The sequence below is a fragment of the Mus caroli genome, unplaced genomic scaffold, assembly GCF_978045245.1.
Source record: "Mus caroli unplaced genomic scaffold, Mus_caroli_1 scaffold_5, whole genome shotgun sequence".
Classification (NCBI taxonomy): domain Eukaryota; kingdom Metazoa; phylum Chordata; class Mammalia; order Rodentia; family Muridae; genus Mus; species Mus caroli.
The window spans coordinates 1,906,271-1,930,863 of record NW_028227260.1 but is presented as its reverse complement, the minus strand read 5'-3'; the positions used below and the strand labels follow the sequence as shown (position 1 = coordinate 1,930,863).

The window sequence follows — 24,593 nt, the reverse complement described above, 5'->3', positions numbered from 1 at the left end:
TGCACCTGGTCAGCAGAGCACAGTGGGGCACAGAGCTGAGGTGCGCGCAGTTTACCTCTCATGCCCTCATCTTACTGGCCAAATATCAATTTATCCACTTTGGAATTAACTCCTTTAGTGTATTTCTTTTTAGGGTTAAATGGGATAGCTGGACCATGCTTTTTAAATAAAACTATCTACTTTATAATCAGATGCAGATTCAAAGTTACAAATATACAGAGACAAATGCTCTAGAGTCCAAATAACAACATTTACAGGACATCATATATGAATGTTGCAACCTTTCTCTAGGTTCCCTTAATTTAAATGAGTATGGAATGACCCAGCTTTTGATTTTGCCATAAAGACTGCTTTTAGGCAAATATACAGTGTAGATAACTGTGTTTAAAACAACCAGACAGAAAGGTTAACAGCCTTAAAAGGAAAGTGTAATTGTTTAGTGGTGTAGCGGTGCAGTTTCAAAATTGCACTAATTGTGGGCCAGCGTGGTTCCTAGGCTGTGCAATCTCAGGGGGGGTAACCATTTTTGTAGAATTCCTAGTGCATTGAGCAATGCTCCTTTCTCCCTGAATACTCAGAAGTAAAATTTCCTGTCTCTGACACATTGGCTTTATCCTGTCCCAGGCTTACTTCAGTGTTTCTTCTGTGTACAAACAGGAAGCCATCTATCAAATGAGTATATCCTTTTGGCAGGATGAACTGGGAGGCTCTGCTTTGAAAGCCTGTAGGTGGCTAACTCATTTCAACCAGACATTGTCCAATGAGGGAAAAAAAAAAGAATGTTTCTAAAGTCCTATTAGATACAACAACAGATGCTGGTGTGAATACAGGAGTGAAAGGAACCTTTATACACTGCTGGTGGCAATGCAAAGTAGTATATTCACAATGAAGCTCAGTTTGAAGGGTACACACACACACACACACACACACACACACACACACACAACTAGTTATACAACTCCTGGTCATGTACCCAAAGGACTCCATATCCTAACATAGAGATACTTGCTCAGCCATATTTATTGCTATACTCTTTACAATAGCTAAGATATAGAATCAACCTAAAGTTCCATTTACAGAAGAATGGATTTTAAAAATATGGTATATACACATATGGGAATTTTATTCTGCCATAAAAAGAATAGAGCCTTAACATTTGCAGGAAAATGGATGGGCCTGGAGTTTGTCAGAGTGAGTTAAATAAGCCAGATTCAAAAGACCCATCACATTGTCCAATAGATAGACATTAACACTCTGTTTTAAAAATTAAAAGACATTTACCTAAAAGAAAAATAAATAATAAAATACACATTAGTTCAGTTTTACCTATGAGAAGTGACCAGAGAGTTTCTCCCCACTGATGTTCCTTTGTAAGAGTTTCACGAAATATTTCTAAAGTTTTTAACATCATACTTATGTGAAAATTAATGGTGTTTATACTCTGTACTATATATCTTATTTAGCAGTAAAATACAAGTCAAAAGAGCAAGTTTTAAGAAATAACAGAAACCATTTACAGACTGCTAAAGAACATTCTACAGACATATAGTCCGACTTGCAGTGTGTCTCTGTAATTAAATCCCTTTAATGTTTATACATTTGACAAGAAAAAAATGTCAACTTTACTCCACCCTTTCTGTGAAATGTTATAACACTATTAGACTATAAAACTTAGCAGGAGGACTTTTTACTGGGCACTACAAATGGGCTGCACTGGGAAAAATATTTAACCCATTTATGTTATCATTGACTAATGTACAAAATTGTGTATATTGCTATTAAAGAAGGAAATCTCCATGCTGACAGTTGATATGGATGTCTAGCCAATCATCAGTGGGAGGTGGACATTAATGACAAAAGAACCACTCAGTGCTGAATTTGATCTCAGGTCACATTCAGTCCTGTGATTAAATCACCTTAGACATTAGGTTTCCCTTTTGCACTTTAATTTAGTTTTCAGTTTTCTCACTTCAAGGAGACGATGGGAAATGATGGTCTGAGAAGCAGCAAGATGAGCCTAGAATGGGAAAAATGGGTCAGCAAGTCTTTATGGACAAGACATTTCTGCCGTGCCTTGATTATGTAATTTCCTTTCCTAGTCTACCCTGCCTGTTACCAAAATACTTATGACAACCACAAACTTACCAAGTAGGTGAAGCCTATGCTCAAATTTACTATAATTGTATTATATCAAGCCACCAGTTTCTCAATGCCATCATTGACACACACACACACACACACACACACACACTCTTACACACAAACGTGGACATACAAGAACATAATCTTAATCAAATCCTAAAACTACTCATCATGTAGATTCCATTTTCCTTATTTTTTTTTAAGAGAGCAAAGTTAGTTCTGAAGCAGCTGCTGTGAAAACACTCACTACTGGGTGCTTGAATCATGTGCCTCCAGCCCCATGCCAGAGCCTCCCACATTGTCTCCAACCTGTTGTTACTTCTACACAAAAGAAGCAGAGTATTAGCAGCATATCTCACCTCAGTTTTGTACAGCAGGGTAGAACACTTTTTCAATGCTCTCTATGAATGGAGTTAAAAGGGTCACTGGTCCTGAGTTAAGAATTTCATATAAAATACTGCATACAGATTGACCACTATTTGGGAATGTGATGATGCAATTTTTCAGGATATAGCCTCTTGGATGCAGAGTTTGAAGAACCTCTGAATACCTTGTCTGCATCTTTTGGCTAAGTCCATTTCTTTCCTCTTGACTTGTCAAAGGATTCTCATCTACGCAACAAAATGGAATCTCTTCACAGGCATGTTTAATCATATCACTCTCTCTAACTTCTTGCCTATGCATATCTTAATGTTAAAATTTTATTTATTTTTTGACCTTTTATATACTTATATGTAAACTTTGAAATAACCATGACTTTGTACTTCTTATAACATACCGTATGTGCAACACTTGGAATGCTGCCTGATATCATGGAGAAGCCTAGGAATCAATTTTGAATGGATGGATGAATGATAAATATTTGAATGTGGTTCTTTCAAAGGAGGAGTGGCAGTTGTGTTATAAGCATAGTCATGAGTATAGCCAGTCTGCATGGCATTGGCCATGGCACTTGAAGCTTCAGATAACAAATTGGGGTTATCAAGAGAGGTTTTTAGGCTTGAGATTGTCTCTAACTTGGGAGGAATTAATTAAAGAGAGTTGGAGCTAGTACTAAAGAACAAAAGCAAACCATAAGGAAGAGATGATGACTTTCAAGAGGAAAAAAATGCTGTGACTCCAGTTAGATATAGAGAAGGTATATGCTAAGCACATGGGTGAGGTTCAAAGACAGATAAGGCAAACCAGCTGTGTTTCTGGATTTCAGAATGCTTGCTTGTCAACATACTTGACACCAGTTATAGTGAGGAGGCTGACATGGGACAGACCTGGTTTTAAACTATATACATATTTTTTCTTGAGGAATTTATCTATAGTAATTTTCTTCAGACCACTCAAAGGCATTGAACATCTGATTACACATTTTAATATGGGCCGAATACAACATGTTCCATTTATCTCTATTCCACACTTGACTATAGTTTGAGGATAAAGAAAGAGATTGATGACACAAAAGTAGAGGTATATATTGAGGAAAGAAGGTTTAGGGAATGTGTTTTGTTTTGTTTTGTTTTGTTTTGTTTTGTTTTGTTTTGTTTTGTTTTGTTTTGTTTTGTTTTGTTTTTTCATGTTCAGAAGGCTCCACATAGAACACTGCCATCAGCCACAATGACTTCTTTATCAAAAGCTATGGATCAAGAATGAAAAATATCACTCAAGACCTGCATCTTTCCAAACCAAATGTGAAGTAGAAACATCTGATGATGCCTGTCACCTCTGCACTGAAAAGAAAGGAAATCTAGATAACTAACTTCTTTTTTTAAAAAAAAAAAAGTAACATGACATAATCAAACTGTGGAAAACATCATTGTAGTGAAGTAATTTCAGAAATGTAGGGTATTATCTGACTTCTTTTATCCTAACTATAGGAATTTAAGAGTGCCACAGTGAACAGAAATTTGGAACTTAACAAAAGTAGAAAAAACAGATTCAACTTTTCTGGATTCTAAGAAAACCTCAGCCTGCATTCTTAAAACAAACAAACAAACAAACAAACACCCTGCAGCTTAAAATTGACATCTCATGTTTTTGAATTTCTGGAAATATTGCTTTGATTCGATGGCGATTATTGTGTCAAGTTTCTCAGAATATGTCTGAGCCCTCAACCTTGAGCGCAGTCCACTTTATTTTAGTAAAGCCAGCAAATCTGTCATAAAAACTAAATCTGTACAACTGAATTTCATGCTACTATGACCACTGTGGGACACTTTTTCGAATTTGCAATAACTCAAATTTCATTGAGATTTGAAAGAGCAATGGATCAATTAAGAGGAAACATGAGTAATAGAGCTTCTGACTTAGGATTCTGGATAACAGTAGTTCTCTTTCTGGACAAACAGTCCCATCATGGTAGAAGATGAAGGTCAGGTACTGAGGGTGACAGGAATGGAATAGTATGACTAATTTAGCAGTGCTCCTGTTAACTGTACATCCTGCAAGGACATGCATGCACAGGTGGACCGATAAGAAGGTCCTAAAACCTCACTAACGTTTTGCCAAGAAAAGAATCATAAACATTGCTACATTCCAGGCATCTTACTTCCTCGATAATAATATGTTCATGTCATCAACATGGCCTCTTTCTTTTCACAGCTTAGAGGTAATCAGTTACTAAATTATGTTGAGATGAAAAGGAAAGATAGGGTATTGGTTGAGAGTAAGTTTTAAGTAAATATTTCAATGAAAAACTAAATTTACTTAGAAAGTCTCTAGGGAGAACTAGAAGTGATAACATAAATTAGTGGTAAGAGAAAATGAACCCACTCATTATCTTTCCTGAATTATCAGCCTGACTTATAAATTCTGTAGCTGTCAATCAATGTTATTTTTGTCTTTGTTAATTAGACAGACACTTAGCCAATATCTCCGTGATAATTTAACACAGGACACAATGTCTAATGATTTGTTATAAATGGCTGGTGACCATCATCTTCTCAATAAAATGAGTTATCTGTTTGTGGTATCTGTTAATGATTAAGAATAAAATTCAAGGAATCCTGGTCCTCTTGAAAGGGGACATAGTTTCGGTGAGCCATAATACTGGCTGTTTATCCTGACTTCACAGTACTACTTCCAGTTTATCTCATTTATAAAGAATGAAATTTTCCTAGCTCGTTACTGAAGGACTCATAGCCCGGCCTTATCTTGTTTTGTGGGATATGCTAGAATCATCAGTGCCACTATCATCCTGTAAAACTTTAAAGCCCCTCTTGTAGCTGTACTAAAATAATAAAGCTTCTGGATGTTATCTCCATCTTCCACAGCTGGGATTTCTGAGTTGCTATCTGTGAATAAGCATTTCAGTGTGGTCATGAGGTGGAGGAAATACATGGTATTTCCACACTACTTCCCTAGTGCAGTTGCCAAGAATGAGCTAATTGTAATTCTCCATCCCATACAATGCATCTCAAATTTTCAAACACAGGCTTTCTGCATTGATCCACCTTTATGTGAAGACGGTGTATGTTCATTTATACAACCTATCTGTCTAAATACATTAGGAATAAATTTAAAATTAGGTCATAGGATCAATAAAGCTTCAAGCCACCATTTTGTGACTTGATTTCTTACAGGGAATAAACCCAAAGTTCAAAGTTTAAAACCTGTTAAATGAATATATTATGTAAGTTGTTATAGTGTTTCTGGGAAATTTCCCTAATGTCTATTAAGAATAATTTGTTCTGAATAAATTAATAAGATTAAATGTTTATTAACTTTATTTTTGAAGTTTACCAGGACAGGAATTACAAATGCATTTCATCTCACATGTCAGTTCCCAACTACTTGATAATGGCAATGTATATATCATGTTAGTAAATGTTCTAAGGCTGAGGCTAGCTTAGCAAACAGAGTGTTATTACAGGATTATATTTTCTAAGGATATAAGTCAGACAGGCATGTAATACCTCTATTTGCCATTCTTGCAAATAGTAGGAAGAAGACTTAAAATTTAATGTGTATACTTAGAGATCACTAGAAGTATATTAGTCTACATTGGCAATATCAATTAACTGAAAAGCCAGATGAATGCCATTTTTTTATTTTATATTTTTAATTAGGTATTTTCTTCATTTACATTTCCAATGCTATCCCAAAAGTCCCCCATAACCGTCCCCCCAGTCCCCTACCCACCCAGTCCCACTTCTTGGCCCTGGCGTTCCCCTGTATTGAGGCATATAAAGTTTGCAAGACCAATGGGCCTCTCTTTCCACTGATGGCCGACTAGGCCATCTTCTGATACATATGCAGCTAGAGACACAAGCTCAGGGGGGTACTGGTTAGTTTATATTGTTGTTCCACATATAGGGTTGCAGATCCCTTTAGCTCCTTGGGTACTTTCTCTAGCTCCTTCATTGGGGGCCCTGTGATCCATCCAATAGCTGACTGTGAGCATCCACTTCTGTGTTTGCTAGGCCCCGGCATAGTCTCACAAGAGACAGCTATATCAAGGTCCTTTCATCAAAATCTTGCTGTGTGTGCAATGGTGTCAGCTTTTGGAGGCTGATTATGGGATGGATCCCCAGGTATGTCAGTCTCTAGATGGTCCATCCTCCTTTTGTCTCAGCTCCAAACTTTGTCTCTGTAACTCCTTCCATGGGTGTTTTGTTCCCAATTCTAAGAAGGGGCAAAGTGTCCACACTTTGGTCTTCATTCTTCTTGAGTTTCATGTGTTTTGCAAATTGTGTCTCATATCTTGAGTATTCTAAGTTTCTGGGCTATCACCTGAGGGATACCAAATGGCTGAGAAGCACCTGAAAAAATGTTCAGCATCCTTAATCATCAGGGAAATGCAAATCAAAACAACCCTGAGATTCCACCTCACACCACTCAGAATGGCTAAGATCAAAAATTCAGATGAATGCCATTTTATTCATCCTGTAGGTCAATGCATCCCGTCAAGAAGCCAAACTGACAGAAGAATGTGATCTTCTCATTGAAATTATTCAGCAAAGAAGACAAATTATTGGAACAAAGATTAAAGAAGGCAAGGTATGGTTTCCTTGATAAAAAGGTTCTGTATTTCTCACCTGAAGAATATATACTTTTTCTCTCTGTTATAAAGACCTTAGGAATTATGTCGAAATTATCCAAATAATCCTGGACCACCTCAACCCCTCAAGATTCTTAACCTAGACATCTACAAAGTTCCTTTGGTATGGAAGGTAGCATATTTAAAGATTCCCAAGGTACAGATGTGGACCTCACTAAGAGTCCATCTTCAGATTGCAATGACACTTTTTCATACCTCTGCAGCAACCATACTTACTTACCCTTACTTAGCTGCAGCTTGAATTTCATGGCATGGGATTTCCCTTTATGAGCTAGAGGATAGTAATAAAAGGTATTCCAGTTTGGGCCATGATTATATGTAGAGTTCATTTTTTGTAGCACTCCACTACAAACATACACCATTAATAGAAATAGAATACAAAGGTGAAGAGTGAAATAAGAGAAGCATTTCGGTGAAGCAGAAATGGCATGAAATTACAATGCCACAACTGTGGCTCGAAGCACAGGCATAGTTGAAGAGATACAAGTACACCTGCAGTTCCAATGCCTGTGCCTAAAAAACATTCTTGAAGAATCTAGAATTGCTTTGGATCAGGTGGAAGGCAAAAACCAGGCTTATGCCTTAGCACCACAGACTGCAGAAGGCTTCTTATTCATTACAAGGGACAGGAAAAGAGTATTGCCAATGTCTGCCTGGCATCATAGCTTTTGGCAAACTTCAGTTCTGAGGTTCTGGAACAAGTCAGTTGTTAAGAGGACCTGTACCCCACTCATTCTATTATCACACAAGACAGGTGCCTCAGAGACACAGAGATAAGTCAGGATTCCAAAGTGAGACTGGATTCCAGAGTGCTGAGCCTAAGAGCCCAGTTAGGTGAAAGCAACAGTAAAACCATTAGAGCAGACCAAGGAGAACAAGAAGCTATTTTCAGATTCTTTTCTTTAAAACTGAAGTGCTAAGCTCAGTTCCAAAGCAAGCAAAGAAATCTTTTGTTTCTAAAAGTACTGCCAACAAAATCAGCAGCATTATCTTATTTCCAGTAAGATTAGTTTTGCAGAAGAGGACACAGACTTGAAAAGAAACAGTTTAGAGATAAAGAAATCACAGATAAAAAGGACTCAAAGAAGAAATACATAGACAGGAATGCAATAAATAAGTTTTGGAGGTAAACTCGTAGACAATTATATGACAGAAAATAGCTACAGAAGAAATTGGGCAACTGAGTTTTGGCCTCTGCCTGGAGAATTCCATAAATGTAAGAAGGGACAAAAGAGTCTGAGTGACATTCAAGCATGACAGATGTCCATGGACTCAAAGATTAAAGCTAGATTGATATTTTAAATGCTAGTCCTGACCATACTAGTAATTCATCACCTGGAGATTTAAAAACATTCATTGCTTGTTAAAATGCAAATTACTGTTGCTCTGCCAATTACAGCTCATTAACTAGAATACCAGAGGATGTGCCCAGACATCTAGAGTTTTCCTTTGAAAGATCCCCAGCTGATTCTATTGCATACAGTGTTTGTGAATCTCTGATGCAACTGTAAACTGACGTATAATTAAAAGTATGTTCTACATGGAAGTTCACTCTAGAATATTGTGGTAGTTTTACAGTATGCTCTCAATTTCTTTTACATCAATATATACCGGTTAGGTTATTTTTCTTGTCCTTAAACATCACCATTAATTTCCAAATATCCTCATAGAGAAACCTGAAAAATATGAAATTGAAGTGTAGTCATTTTTGATACATGTGGTTTCTGCTGTGCATATTCAAAGGCTAAGAGAGTGACATGAAATGAATCCAAAAGAATAGTTTGACCTCTTTTTTTTAATCATATACCTTCAACTTGGCCATACAATTTAAATATTCTTTATGTTATATAATTAAATATTCCACTCATTTGGTTTATTGTTGAGACTATTAACTTACTTATCCTTCTGGAATTCTCCCTTCCTCTGACAGTTTCTAATAGATGTGTTCTAACATCCTGAATTAGACTAGAGGGCTGCCTTGACCTTGACTCTCTATATAATGTTGCCAGAAGCTCTGTTCTATTTGGTGTAAAATGGTGTTATTTTGTTCAACTTAGGTACACAGTTATCCTGATAGGGACAAGACCTACCTTTATAATGAATGATGTGTTTTTACCATGCTGCCAAGATCACATATTCTTAGCTGCCAAGTGTGGACATTTCATTCTGACTCATTATTTTCATGGACTCTTTTCAGCCTTGTCTGAAATCTTGGGCTCAGCACCTCTCAATTCAGCTGTAGTTTCCTTTGTTTGCTTAGTACACATTTGGAATTGGACATTCCCTAGAGTTCTACAGATCTGACATCTCCTTCCTTCCTTCCTTTTTTTTTTCAAGATTAAAGTTGTCCTGGGATAATAGTAATGACTTGGAGAAAGCAAAAATTTCTTGAGGTTAGCAGGAATTCTGGAGGGAGCTTGAGCCTGCCTTGTCTGTAAGACAGATTAACCAGGCATCCTCCCTACCCTTTCACCCAAGGCTATTTTCCATTCCGGAATTATCAGAAAACCAGCCAAAACCTGTCCCCTTGCATGTAGGTGGGGCCAGTAGGCACGAGGTGATTCCAATTACTGGTCTAATTTTAACTTGGCTCCTGGCTGTAGGGCTTCAGCTTATGGCACATTTCAAACACCAGAGCCGTGGTCAAGTGGCTTACCTTGGACTTATCTTGACCTGCCGGAGAGGTTGTGGATGATTACAGTCAAGGGTGTTTTTTTTTTTTTTTTTAAGCAAGACAGAATCAGGAGATAGAATGGAGATTGTGAAACAACTGTGTGTTTTATCCCAAATGGGAAATGCTTATCAAAATAGTTAACTTATCAATTGAGCACAAAGTGACTGGAAATGACGTTTACAGTGAGAGGAAATGGCCCAGCTGTGCTTTTTTTGGCTTTCTCTCATCAGTTCAATAAGAAAAATATTAATCAATGGGAAAATGCTCCCTCTCTGTTAATTTAATACACAAGGATTAGGCAGTATGGAAAATAGGAATACCTAATGCTTTCATGTCACAACTTTATTACATGGATTACAAAGAACTTTGTAGATTTTTTTTCACTTTTTTTTTTAACTTAAGCCTCAAATTTACACCTACAGAAATGCTTTATTTTCTTAAAGGCATATTGAAAACCTGAGATGGAGAAGGTTCTAGGGTTCTCTAAGGTCCTGAAGTAATTATGTAGGATAGTAGAGGGAAGAGATTCAGTGACCCTTTGTCACTTGCCACTGGACACCTTTTCCCCCCTTCAACAGGGAAGTAATTAGCAATGCTAGTGTTAGTTAGTGTAATACTAACACTAATTAGTGTTTCCTCATAAAAAAAATTACTAATGCTTCTCCAAAGACAGAAAGTTTAAGTTCCAAAATTTTGCCTTCCAGATTTCAACCTCTCTCTGCTTAGACATAACAGACCTCACACCTCTGAAGAGTTCAGCCCTGAGCCATCTCCCCAGTGATCCTAATTTGTAACCTCGCCTGCCATGCTTCTTTTGTTCTAGGTGATAAGGCTCCGCAAATTAGCTCAGCAGATTGCAAACTGTAAACAGTGCATTGAAAGGTCTGCATCACTCATCGCCCAAGCAGAACACTCGCTAAAGGAAAATGACCATGCCCGTTTTCTACAGACAGCAAAGAATATCACTGAGAGGTGGGTGCAGGGACAGCTGGGAAGTTTTCAGGCTGATGATTGCATATATCTGCGTGTGACTGGTTGGCCTTGCTCTCAAACTGACTTGTTTTCTGTTCGAGGTTGAGTACCAGAGAGAATAGAAGCCTTTGCTGTTCTGCTCCAGCTAAGAATGCTTCCCTTTGACATAATAAAACCCTTTCCATACCAGCCTACAGTTCAAGGTCTTCATATAAACAGTTCACCCCTTAGAATAAAACCAACCATTTTGTGTGTGGAAGAGAGCTGGGGGCGGGAGCAATGATACAGAAACAGCATTTGCTGTGATTCTCAAACTTGATCTTATCATATCCTTGTTAACAAAGAATGGAGGTGCAGGCAAAATAGATGAAAGGGAAACCTAACTTCTACTGCATGGCTCATTTGTCTAAAGAAAACAATTGTATGGGTGTTGTTCTTTGTTAGTCTTGTTTTTACTTGACTGAGAATGTTGACATCATCTGAAAAGTCCAAGGCTGATTAGCGTGGGAGAGGAAGGTCCAAAGACCAACCTCCCACTGCCTTGTTTTAGAATACCTTCTATTCCTCTGGAGGAAAACTAGAAATGGTGTTACTTGCATAGTAACTTCAGCAGTAAGATGGGTGAAGGTAAGTCTTCTCTTGGTACAATGACTTGTTTAGTATAGAAATTACTCGTTTCCCTGGGCATAGACCCATATAATGACTCTAGTGGTTCCAAAGGGAAGGTTGGCCTGTTTACAGCCCATGCCACATCAATAACATCTCAAGACAACACCAACACCAAACACCTTGGCTTTCCATTTATTCTAATTCCCAATTGTCCTTTATACAACACCTTTACAGAATTGTGTCATGAAAAGGTCCCAGAGAACTCATTCATCCTGGCCTTTCTCCTAGAACAGAGACCACTGTACTGTTTCAGAAAGTAAATTATTTTCAGCTTTGCAAGCTATAAAGGATTTATCACATTTACTCACTGCTGCCTGGGTAGCTTCACGTTAGCCATAGGGAGCAAGTGGGTATGGCTCTTTGCCAATGAACCCATTCACAAAACAAGCTGCAGGTGTTCCTTTACCAACCCATGGTCTTAGAGTGGAAACATGCTCACCATCTTAACACTTGAATTTCTTCAAGGAAAGAGAGAGGAAACTAATACTGGTGCTTGGTTGGGTCAGATTCCATTTTCACCATGCACAAAGAATATATAGTATTTTTATAACCTGGTCTCTTACTGGTCAGCAGGCTTCACTGTCTTCTTCTAATTGAGAAAACTTTGTTTTGCAGCTAATTAGATACTTATCTCCCATGAAGGACATGAATAGCTGCTGCCCTTAAGATGCTCTCTCCTTCCTGTTACAAGAGAGACAGATTTCTTTCTTTGTGGATCCTAGATTTCAAGGGTCTGATACTTTGCACTTCTCATCTAAACTATGTCCACTTTCTTGTTGTTTTTTTTTTATTTTCATGTTAAAAGAAAACAAAACAATCAAAAAACTTAAACACCACTGTTTTACATCACACTTAATACAATCTAAAGATGGTTTACACACAGGTAAGAAACCTCCAACTGGAATCTAACAGTCCATTTCTCTGTCTTTGAAAGACCACGGTGCACAACTGTTACATATATGCAGAGGGCCTAGATCAGTCCCATGCAAACTCCCTGGTTGGAAGTTCAATCTCTGTGTACCCCTATGGGGCCATGGTTAGTTGATTCTGTAGGTTTCCTTGTGTGCCCTTGACCCATAGGGCTCTAGAATCCTCCCTCCCCATCTTCCACAAGATTCTATAAGCTCCACCAAATGTTTGGCAGTGGGTCTCTGCATCTATTTTCATCAGTTACTAGATGAAGCTTCTCTGGTGGCAGTTATTCTAGGGTCCTCTCTTCAAGTATAAGAGAATATAATTAACAGGGTCAGGGGTGGGCTCCCACTCATGGTATGGATTGCAAGCTATGACAGTTATTTGTTGGCCAGTCCCTCTATTTCTGCTTCATTTTCACCCCAGCACATCTTGTGGGCAAGACAAATTGTAGGTCAAAGGTTTAGTGTCTGGGTTGGTGTCTGAATTCCTACTCCATTGGAAGTCTTGCCGGGTTACGGAGATGGTTGGTTCAGATTTCACATCCCCCATTGCTAGAAGTCTTAGCTAGGGTCACCCTCACATAGCTTCCTGGAAGTTTCCATTGTCCTAAGTTTCTAGATAGTCTCAGAGATGCTCACTCCCCTTCCCATTCCAGTTGTCTCTGCCAGTATTCTCTTTCTGCTTTCCCTGTCCTCCCCCAACCTGATCCTTCCTGTTCCCATCCCCACCCCCACCCTTGACCAGTGTCACCCCTCCCCCAAGTCCATTCATGATGTTTATTCTAAAATTACTTTGAACAGTAAGTTCTCTTTATCATGAGAATTATAAGAAAAATTCCTTCAGAACAATCACTTTTCAGATTTTCTAGAAGTTTCTCCACTTTGAGGCAATATTTTTAATTCCTTACCATCACAGACAGTTCAACAGTCAGTCAGGCTTTTCTGAAGAAGGAGGAAGAGGAGGAGGAGGATTGAGGAGGAAGATAAGAATTCCAGTTGGCAACTCTAGAGAAATGTGGACTTTGGAATACCATCTGTAGGATGTTGACAGGTTAAAAGATGTTGTAACAACACTACATTTCCAGGGCCAAATGTATTTGGGAAATCTTGAGCTGGCCAAAGATCAACACATTTTGTTTTTTGTGGTACCTTGATGTTTTAACCATGGTGGTGTGTGGTGTCTGGCAAAAGACCCATAAACAGGGTTTCTGTAGACATGGCCACCTTCTGGAATACTGTCTCTGTGGTTAACTACTGAGTGTTCTGCAAATTAGAGATAACAGAGCAGAAACTCATCCATAGGCGTAACGAATGAATAATCCCTCTACACATGAAACACACACACACACACACACACACACACACGGGCACACACAAGCACACACATCACACACATGGCAGGTGTGGGGTGTAAGTATAAATCAAGGACGCAAAAAGAAGCCTATCACTAACAACCCTGTGGATGTTGGCAGTATAAAAAAAGCAGAAGATTGGCAACAAGGATTTGGGAAATAAAAACATCCCATAAAATGTTGAATTTGGCAGAGTTCCCTTTACTTGTCACTCCAGTTGAGGATTTGAAATTGTAGTCAAAGATAAGCATCTTTCCTTCCACCAAGGAAAGAAAACCTGTAGGTGTTAAAAGCTGCAGTAATCTCCAAAGATTTCTCTGTCAGTCTTTGCCTTCCAGGCTAGGCATTATCTTCCTCCAGCTTCCCACTCAAGTTTCCCACTGTCCAAATGGTGGGAGCATTTTCTATGTCATTTGATTTTAGAAAAAAAATATTTATTGTTTGTTGACCTGAGAAGCAAGACAAATTTGGGAGTGCAATCTATTTTGGATGTGCCTGAGCAAGGAGGCTTCTACTTCCAAGAAGGGAACCTAACATAGCAAGATTATCTGTACTCAGATTGGTCTCATCAACTGACACAAGATCTGGTTTGCAGGAGAATCTAAGAGAAAAGCCATTGTAAGGCTGGTATCTGCTTCTTCCAGTTCTCCCAATTGGGGAAATTGAAACAGAACTCATTGAGGTTTATTATTATTATTATTATTATTTTCAAATATTTTGAGGCATGCAAATAATACTAAAGCATAACTTTTAAGTTGACTGCTTTGATCCAAATATTTTGGTCTCTTTGTAATACGACACACTTCAAGAGCTTCATGAGTATTTGTTAAAGGTACATTTTAAATAGCATCCATTCCTATATCCACTCAGCTACATTAGCTATTATAAGTCCTTTGAATTTAATTCATTTGAATGTCACATTTAGTCAAGAAAATCATAACAATAATGCTCTTCAATTAGTCCTTGTGATCGAGTCAGGGGGGTGATGTTACATTGTCTACAATCCCTTTGCTACTTGAATATTTCATTTATCTAGTTTAAATTGCCTTAGACTTTCTTCCTATTATCAATTTGATGAGAACATTTCAGATTAAACAATCTATGTTGTTCCCCAGATAATAACATTGAATTTTTGCCAGAGATACAGCTGGATAAACCATATTTGGGTTATTTTACATAGGTATTCTTTTTCATTGTTGTGAAATTCTCATCAAGTAAAACTAACTGGTTACAGGATACAATTTAAACGCTATACCTATTCTGAATATTTCATATGACTCATAACCTTTTTGTCCAGCTTTTTGCAATGTGATTTTGGCATGGTTCATCCATATTTTGGCCTGTGCCTATGCTCCATTCCTTTTTTGTTGCTGTGTACTATTTCTATTGTATGGATAGACTCCTAGCCAAGATATAGGGTCTTTGTGAATATCCAAAGTTTTACGAGCTATTAAAAGACAGAAGAGTGTCTATAGTGCTCAGGATAACTTGATAGTATCAAGCTTTTCTCATGAAATGTAAGAGCAAGCACCTGAAATCTTCCTTAGTATTGCCAGCTAGTGCAGAGATCTTATGCAATTGGGCATCAGTGATCTTTATAAAAAAATACATGATTACAAGTATAGTTAAGGCATTTCAAGTTCCACAAAATGAACAAAAACGAAACAAAACAAAACAAACAAACAAACAAAAAAACCAGTGTCCTAATGTTTATGGAACTCAACAAAACCATAAAACACCTCAAAATAAGTCTAGATCATTTTCTATGCTCAGTAGTAGAATTATTCAAGGCATTGTTTTCTTTGTCTAAAAATAATTACTTACATTTTAGCATCCACTAGAATGTTCTGCTGTTAGTAACTTTCCAAATGAACTCAAGAGCACACAAGAGACAGACACATATACCTTACTTTATACTTTATACAAGGGAACACTCACCAGAAAACCTGAGTGTAGAAACGAAATTGTGTGCCTACTGGGGAATTTCTGAGAAAGCTCATGAATATTTTCCATGGCATCTGTTGGGAATATGGTGGGGGGAAAAAGGGAATAGAAGGAGAATGAAAAAGAGCCAGACAACCCCCCCTTTTCATGTTTATTTTAGAAAGAGGCTAGTAATTGATTAAACTAATCCAATATCTGGAAACATTCTTTTTTAATCTTCACTTTGCCTTTTATGCAGTTTGAAATTTTGGAGACTCCCCTTTGAAGTGGAGCAGGGGCGAGTCTGAAAGGAACAAACAGTTTCCCAGACAGATGTGTGAAGAAATGCCTGAAGCTATGTGCTTCTTGCTGGGGTTAGATGTGACTGGGCCAGGCTGTTAAATACACAGCAACATGAAATATGAATATTCTTTTGCTTCCGTGGGGACTTTTTTTGATAGTATAAAGAAGGGGGATGGCACTGGGTTACCTTTCCCAGTTCTTTTGCTTTTTCTGTAAGGTTGTTTGTGTTCGTACATTACACCTTTTGAGAGGGTACTTTTTAAAACCCTGATATTTCTTTTCCTTTTATTTTGTTCTCTCTCCTTCACAGTGATGATAAAAGCCACCTTGACATTTCTTAAAACAGTGTTTTGTTTAAATTACAGAGTCTCCATGGCAACTGCATCCTCCCAGGTCCTAATTCCTGAAATCAACCTCAATGACACATTTGACACTTTTGCCTTGGATTTTTCCCGGGAGAAGAAATTGCTAGAATGTCTGGATTACCTAACAGGTATTGTCTTACTTTCTTTTATGTTCTTTCTAGTACAGTGTATATTCACTTTACCATTGGATCAATTATTTTTTAAAATCCATACATGTGCTTCAGTCTTTGAAATGCTATCTGATAGTCCTATAAAGATTAATGTCCACACTGCATTTTAACCTAAATAACACAGAGTAAGTAGAAACAGGGACAAGAAAATAAAGAAAATCCCGGTTGCTAAATATGTCCTTATCACCATTTCCTCGCTCTTAACATGGAGATGGTGAAAGTAGTAGCACTTCTGGCCATGAAAGACATAGTAAGGTTTCATGGGTATCTTTCACGATGTTAGAGTGTCTCTGACTCTCATAGTACAGTAATAGCAGGAAAACAAAAAACACATGAATAGCTGGCCATCTATATCTCTCTACCTCTTTGTATTTGTGATGTTGTCTTAGTTGTCACAGTATCAATTTTGGTAAAACATAATCTTTATTTTAGAAATGGTAAATTTTAGCGATCATGCTGAAGGTCAGATACAAAAGGAGTGAGCACAATTAGGGTCTGGCTCGGTTCTATATGAACTGTCCAGACCTCTGCATTTTCTAGGAAAAAAAACCTGAATTTCATGTTGCTCTGGCAAACATCACATAAATCACATTGCAATTCCAGATGCCACAGTTCATCCTTATACTTTCTACTTGGCTTTCCTCTCCCTCCCTCTCTCCACCATCTCTTCCTCCCTTCATCTTCCCTCCTTCCTTTCTTTCTTTTTAGCTTAGAAAGCAACAAAGAAAAGAAACAGAAAAGAAAAAAAATGTGGCTACCTATATTCCTAGGAGTTAATATAAATTTTTCCTTTGCTGTTACCCTTTGAAGCAGGAGCTGGACTCAATGGTTGATAGAAAGAATGAGGGCCATTTAGACAAAGTTATTTGTGTTCCCCAAAGCCACCAGAACCTGTAACTTCAGGAAAGCACCATGTACACAGTGAAGCCATATGTGCTCTGTACTGAAGACATAGAGCCTCCTAGAAACCACATCCCTAACTGAGCACGGTGTCAGTTTCTCAACTCTCAGCCAGTATGTGCATGTTTGTGGGAGAGTGGTTGGGGAGGGTGGAGCCAAAGAGAGGGAACATTGTATAGCATTTGTTTTCTTAGTGTCTGGATAGAAAGCAAGGAGCTATACAGTTCATGCTTTTTTTTTTCCCTTGTGAGAACTCCAACTGACCTTTTTAGCCTTTATTCTGCATTTGCAAGCAGAGGGAGTTATCCCACAAGACATCTCTTTGTCTTGTATAATTCTCTTTCAAATATACAGCTCCCACTTAAGAAGAAAGAGTTTGATTCACAAAGCATTTACTCTAAGGAAGCAAACTTCATTTGAAATATTTATGGGTGCAATGCCTCCTTTCCTTACCTTTTGTCTTTGAGTTTTATCTAAACTACTACCATCTGGTAGAACTTTCTTTGGTGATAGAAATGTTCTGTGTCCATGATAGCCAACATATTAGTTATTGAAAACGTGAAATGTGGATGGTGAATTGCAATTTTTTAAAACTGAGCAGAATATAATTAGAAGTTAAACAGCTACATGGTGCTCACAGCTACTCAATTACAGTACAATATATTACTATTTTCCTGCTCTGACAACTTCTTTTGCTGTCTTTTTACAACATATATCCTCTACCTACTACTGATGTTTTATCCAAAAGTACAGGGAAAAGGAGGGAATAATAGCAAAACCTCTTGGCTAGCCAAGTATGGCTTTGTTTATTATAAAACCAAAACTCCTCCACAAAAGACCTACCTAGCAAATTTTCACTAAGTCTCTTGGACCAGATCCATGTTACGAGCTCATTCTCAAGGCCAGAGGAAACTAGAAAAATAAATATTTGCCCAGGAACATCGGTCTTTTTGTACCAAATCATCTTGCTATACTTGTCTGATCAACAAAAATGTATCTTTATTCTCCAACAATTAATTGTATATTCAAAATATATGTTCATTTAAATTTCTGTAGGAACATGAACTCATTGACTAAAAAGAAAACTGTAAAAGTAGTCTACACAAAATTGTAACACACATGTCGTATGTAATTACAATGGCTGTTTATGACAATCTATAGATCATATCAGATATGTGCGATTTTACTTTTTGAGCTGTTAACCCCAAATTCAGTCTACTTCTAGACATAACATCAATTCTTGCCATAACATACAATACTTGGCTGATACTGCCAAGTCCAAATAGTTGATCCAATATTTATAAGCAGGAAACCAAGTGTTTGTGGCATATTAGTCCACCACTCCTTGTGTAGTGTTTGTGATGAAGGCAAGAAAATAATAGTTCTGGTACTGATTGTGTGGGTATTGAAATTGGCAGCATGCTGTAGTTTTCATTTACAGAAAATTAGAAATTGACAAACCCATTGGGTTTACAATCAAAACAGGGTTAGCCTGCCTGGCTGTGCAAACAAGATTTTTTTCCTATGACATGCCTCTAAGTGGTATGTCAAGTTAATAACCCAGAGAGGTGACATTTCCTTCCTGGTTGCAGCTACTGCCATGTGGCTCACAACTACTTGCCTATTTTGAACTTACATTTTCTGTCTATTTAATCATATATTGCTATGTGGACAGAAAAAAAATGATCTTTCCACAATGGTTAATGGAGAAAGAATTCAGTTAATTATTTGGCTTATGAATGACTACGATGTTCTTTGCTGGTTTATTCAGCAGTGAGCTCACAGCAACAATGACCACACAGATAAAAACAAACATATTTTATGACACAGCTGGACCGGCATGGAATGACTCTCCTGATTGGTGTCACTTACTCATGCATATCCAAGTCACACTGCTCAAAACTAAATTTCACATGTGGGCTCTTGAGAAGACACACATTTCCAGGAAAATGCTTGAAGGGTTATGATGAATATGTATTTCTTTCTTTCCTATTACTTATTTTTCAATTATGGGTATCATTTTGAGATCTACTATATAACCTAGACTAGATTTTGGTTCTCCTGTATAACCTAGATTACCCTCACACTCACATTCTCCCTTCCTTCTAAGTTTTGAGATTATAAATGTGTACCATCAGGCTCAGATGAACCCCCATTTTCTTATTAATAAATTCAACAAGGGGCAAGGCTTCTTGTGACTTGTGCTAAATGCCTTTTCAAGTGTCAAAGGGAAGACAATTAAAGTAGAATTTTAAATTTACAATTTGAACAAAGGCCTTGCCCTCTTTGGGTTTCTTTACAATTTACCAATTCTAATCAGAAACTAATCTAGAACAGAAGAGATCTATACAATGGTGTAAGTAAATCCACAGAATGCAAACATGATTCTCTCTTTGAAGTTCAGCTCCAGTAAAAGAAGAGTATGAAGAAAAGCTGTGGATCAATTCTCTAAACCACAGGCTGGTAAACTTTGACTGAAAAAGGACATATGGCAGATGTCTTAGGTTTTGCAGGCCATATGCTTGTAACTACACAGCTTTGCTGTTGTATAAAAATACCATAGATGGAGAATACTTGACAGAGTCAGACTGTGTTCCAATAAAACTTTATTTACAAAAATAGCTGATGTGGGCTGGCGAGGTGGCTTAGTGGACAAGAGCACTGGATGCTTTTCCAAAGTACCAAGGTTTGATTCCCAGCACCTACATGGTGGCTAAAATCATCTGTAATGTTCTGACTTCCAAAAGCATAACACACACATGATACATAGGCATATTTGCAGGCAAATAACTATTTACAAAATGAAATAGTAAAAAGAATAACTGTAATTTGTAATCCTCTGCCTTAGAATATTATTGCCACCAAAAAAAACCCACTTGTAGCCTTGTCTTTTCTTCCTTAATTATTCTTATAAAATTACTTATTGAAATTAATCCAGAGTAAGTGATTTCTAAATCAGATGTTTTAATAAGATTTAAATTTCTGAGCTGCTGGCTTTGTGAAACAAAACAAAAGGTTTCTGTAGTGATAAAAGCAACCAAACGCAAGCATTCATGGTTTCTTAGTAAATGAAAATGTATTTCTAAAAGATGACTGCTTGCTAATTGTGATCTTTTTGATTAAACATACCACCTACAAATTGAAAAATTAAATGAAAATAGAAGTGCATTAATAATTTTATCCAGTCATCAAATATCTGATAAAGAAAAATTTAAATTATTTGTTGATTTGTTAGCAGATAACAGTGATTTTTTAAAAATAGCTGGTGTCATGTGGATGAGAGGTTGGCATAGTGGGTTTCAGGCCAAATCAGGCCCTATGGCTATTTTGTAAATAAAATTTTATTAGAGTATGGTCATACTCATTCATGTACAATTTATCTACATCTGCTCTCCTGTCAGGGTTAAGTAGTTGCAAGAGCAGAAGTCTGTCCTACAATACCTAAAATGTTTATCATATAGTCCTTTAGTAGTAAGATTTCTACCCCCACCTCCCACCCCCCCCCACCCCCCACCAAAGGAGAATAAAATTATGAAAGTTTGTCGTGATTACTTTGTCTTTGATATATTTTTCTTCATACACAAGAATCTATTGTTTTCTTACTCTCATAAATATATTCTCGTGATAAATTGAGATAATGTCTTAGTGGCTCGCTGGCTTTAGTCACACTGCTTAGAAAAAACAACAACAAATAAACCAAAAAACATTCTTTAAGTAGACAACTAAGCACTTTGGAACCAAAACCTCCTTTTAGTAAATCTGCTAGACCTATTTAGGAACTTGCTTTAACAGTTAAATACCTCCAAATTGTAATCCTAATGGTATCTGCTGCTCCACTGATATGCATTTTTTATGTCAACAGCTCCCAACCCTCCCACAATTAGAGAAGAGCTCTGCACGGCTTCCTATGACACCATCACTGTCCACTGGACTTCAGATGATGAGTTCAGCGTGGTCTCCTATGAACTCCAGTACACCATATTCACTGGACAAGCCAATGTTGTTAGTGAGTATCTCTTGGCTAATTTACTTCTCTGTTTGATGACTGTTTTCAGATAAGCTGGGTGAAGGAATATAAACACAAAAAGGAGATGATGAGGACTGCATAAGATTACAATATTTATTGGTTTCTTTCTCCTGTTCAAGGAATAGATAATGCTCACTTGTATTGCAGTAATGAAAACAGCTGGTCAAATACCAATAAAATTAACAACCTCTGGAAAACCACATGGATGTAGTTTTACAAAAGAAGCTGGTAACAACATATATACTGTGAATCCATTTATCACTTCATAACATAAATATCAAAACCAACTACTCTTACTTAAAATGTATTATATTATTAGAGGTTAAAATTTTAAATATTAATTAGGATTGTTTGTATGGAATAGAGAAAAGTGTCACTGGGAAGAAATATATGGGAGAACTAGGGATACCAGCTGTCAGTAAAAGTGTTTATCTTGCAAACATGTAGTAAAGGGTTGACATCTCTAGTATCCATGTAAAATAACTTGTAAGCCCAATACTGGGAAAAGTTGAAAACAATAGAATTCTAGGAGCTCAATGGCCAGCCAGTATAACCTAATCAGCAAGTTGCAGGTTCCATGGGGACACTGGGTTAAAAAAAAATAAAGTGGAGTAGGACAAAGGAGGACACTCAGTGTTGACCATAGAGTCCACATATACATGCGTCAATGTGTATATACATCCATACTCACACACAAACACATATCCTGCCCCCTGCACACATACATATATTCAAAAGATTATATGATGCTTCATAGGACTAACAGCGATTTCCTGGTGGTAGTTAATGTGCTTTAGTCATTTTATCATGCATTTCATTTTATGTACTATTCTAAATGTTGTTTCAGTTTTCAAAAAAATAAATAAATAAAGAGAAAAAAGAAGAAAGGAAGGAAGAAAGAAAAGTACAACTCAAACAACAATAGCTGGTCATAAAGGTTGTAGCTGAGTTATTTAAATAAAATTGTACAAATGGCAATGGGCTCAAAGAAATTGCTTTCCAGAAGAAGACATATGAAACATCTTTCGTGATTTTCTTGGTTAGGTTTCTATTGTTGTAATGAAACACCAAGACCAGAAGCAATTTGTGGATGAAAGGGTTTATTTCATCTCCCAGCTTAAAGTTTTCCATCCAGGAAAAATCATGATAGGAACTAATGAATAGGCCATGGAGGAACACTGCATACTGGCTTGCTCTTCATGACTTGTTGCGCCCTCACGACCTCCAGCCTAAGGGTGCCACTGCCCACAGTAAGCTTTGTCCTCCTAAACCTGTCAACAATCAAGAAAATACCCCCAAAGAGTTTCCCACTTATATATCTCATGGGACATTTTCTCAATTAAAGTTCCATTTTCACAAATGACTCTAGCTTGTATCAGATTGACAGAAAACTAGCCAACATGGCAATGGATATATAGACCATGTCATAATAGAATGCAGTGAAAATTGCTTTTCTACAGAGATGTTTTGAATACAGCCATATTTATTTACTGTAACTTTAATAAAAAAACGAAAGAAAAGAAAACTTTTCTCTCTCAACTCATCTTTCCTAGTACATGGTACGTTAAATAGAAATTTGGATGAAGATTAATTTTAAGGGCCATACAGAAAGACATTAGCTTCATAGTGACTAAAGTGCAAATTAACTCCCTCTTAGACAAGTTTTTCAGATATCTTTCTTCCTCCCTCCTTTCTCTTCTTCTCACTCTTTATCCCCTCTCTCGTCTTCTTTCCCTCTTCCCTTCCCGTAATTGGTTTGCCTTGGAAGCATTCATAAAACTCTGCAGTTTTATGAATGGACAAGTGAGTTGTGAATTGTTATGTCAAGGACAGTTTGGTGACACATTTTGTAGGTAGGAACCAGAGAGGAATCAAAAGCAGATGTGACCAAAAGGCCTTGGAGGGGAGTTGTGGTTAAATTGATTCTTGAAAGGCTGTGGCTATATGGAAGTGACATAAAGATATCAGCAGATACCTGTGTCAGCTTAAACAAATCCTACAGAGAATGAAATAATGGCGCATACTGGAAGATCTTACTTGATAATGACTGGCTAGAAAATTCAGTGTAAATGATGAAGCACTAAGAAAGAAGTATGAGACACAAAACCATGAAGCTGGCTTCAGAAAGTACATGTCATCAGTCATCAGTCATTAAGCCAAGAAACAAAAGCTATACCATATAGAGCTATTCAGCTTTGAATTTTATGTTGGGGAACTAAGCTAGGCAGTAATGGGCTCAGGTGGACAGTCTGATTTGCCATCACTGGAAAAAGTGGAATAGGACAGGATGGGCCTTTTGAGGGTACTAGCTAAGGTGTAGGAGTAACTAGGATCTCTAAGTGGTACTCAGCTGACAGGAGATGAAGATACTTCTGAAAAGACTCCTCAGACTTGGTACATCATTACTGTCTTTTACATACTCGACATGCCTTGGGAGACGAGTCTAAATCATACTCCTTCAAAGAGTAGGTTCTTCTGAAATCATTCTTCTCCAATTTCACAGGTCTTGTTGCATGGCAGTAATAAATGAAAATTTTATGCCCTCTTGTGTATTTTCACACCATATGCAGATATTTACTTTTTTAAATCAGTAAATATAATAAGAGACCATTCTATTTTAGCACAAATAAATAATTACCACATCTCTTTCTGAAGCAGTATGGTACCCTATTTCAAATCCATGCCCGGGTTTATCTGTCTCATCTTTTATTGATGAACACTAGCTCTTTCCAATCTCTGCAAACATTGCCCTTATGAATATCCTTGCATATTTCCCTTTCGTGCATGCAAAATTATATTTCTAGTATAATCTCTTGAGATATAATTGATAAGAAGAGATTATTTGCATTTTAATTTTGATTGGCATTGCCAAATTGCCCTTCAGAGAGGTGACAGGTGATGTTTTAAATACACTTTAGCATCTGTAGGAGCTTACATTTCACTGATCTTGGACATATGTACTATAAGCTAAACAAGAGAAACCCAATTTAAATCAAGATAAACATGTATTATGTTAATTACTTTTAACTGGCTTTAGTGAGGGGGAACTAGGTAATATTTCAGTACTAACTTTATTTAATCTCATTGCATTTCTCACAAATGTCCATACCCAAATGCAAAAATGATAACACT

General features: G+C 37.2%; 1 protein-coding gene across 4 annotated transcripts in view; it reads left to right on the top strand.

The window, feature by feature from the left end:
- The window catches only part of Mid1 (midline 1), a 369,236-nt gene that overhangs the window by 311,394 nt on the left and 33,249 nt on the right, over positions 1 to 24,593 (top strand). For all 4 annotated transcript variants that reach the window (XM_085837898.1, XM_085837899.1, XM_085837896.1 and 1 more), the window contains exons 4-7: positions 7,024 to 7,131; positions 10,690 to 10,838; positions 16,365 to 16,492; positions 21,297 to 21,440. In XM_085837898.1, the coding sequence (XP_085694024.1) occupies positions 7,024 to 7,131; positions 10,690 to 10,838; positions 16,365 to 16,492; positions 21,297 to 21,440 (529 nt within the window). The remainder of the gene's footprint in view (positions 1 to 7,023; positions 7,132 to 10,689; positions 10,839 to 16,364; positions 16,493 to 21,296; positions 21,441 to 24,593) is intronic.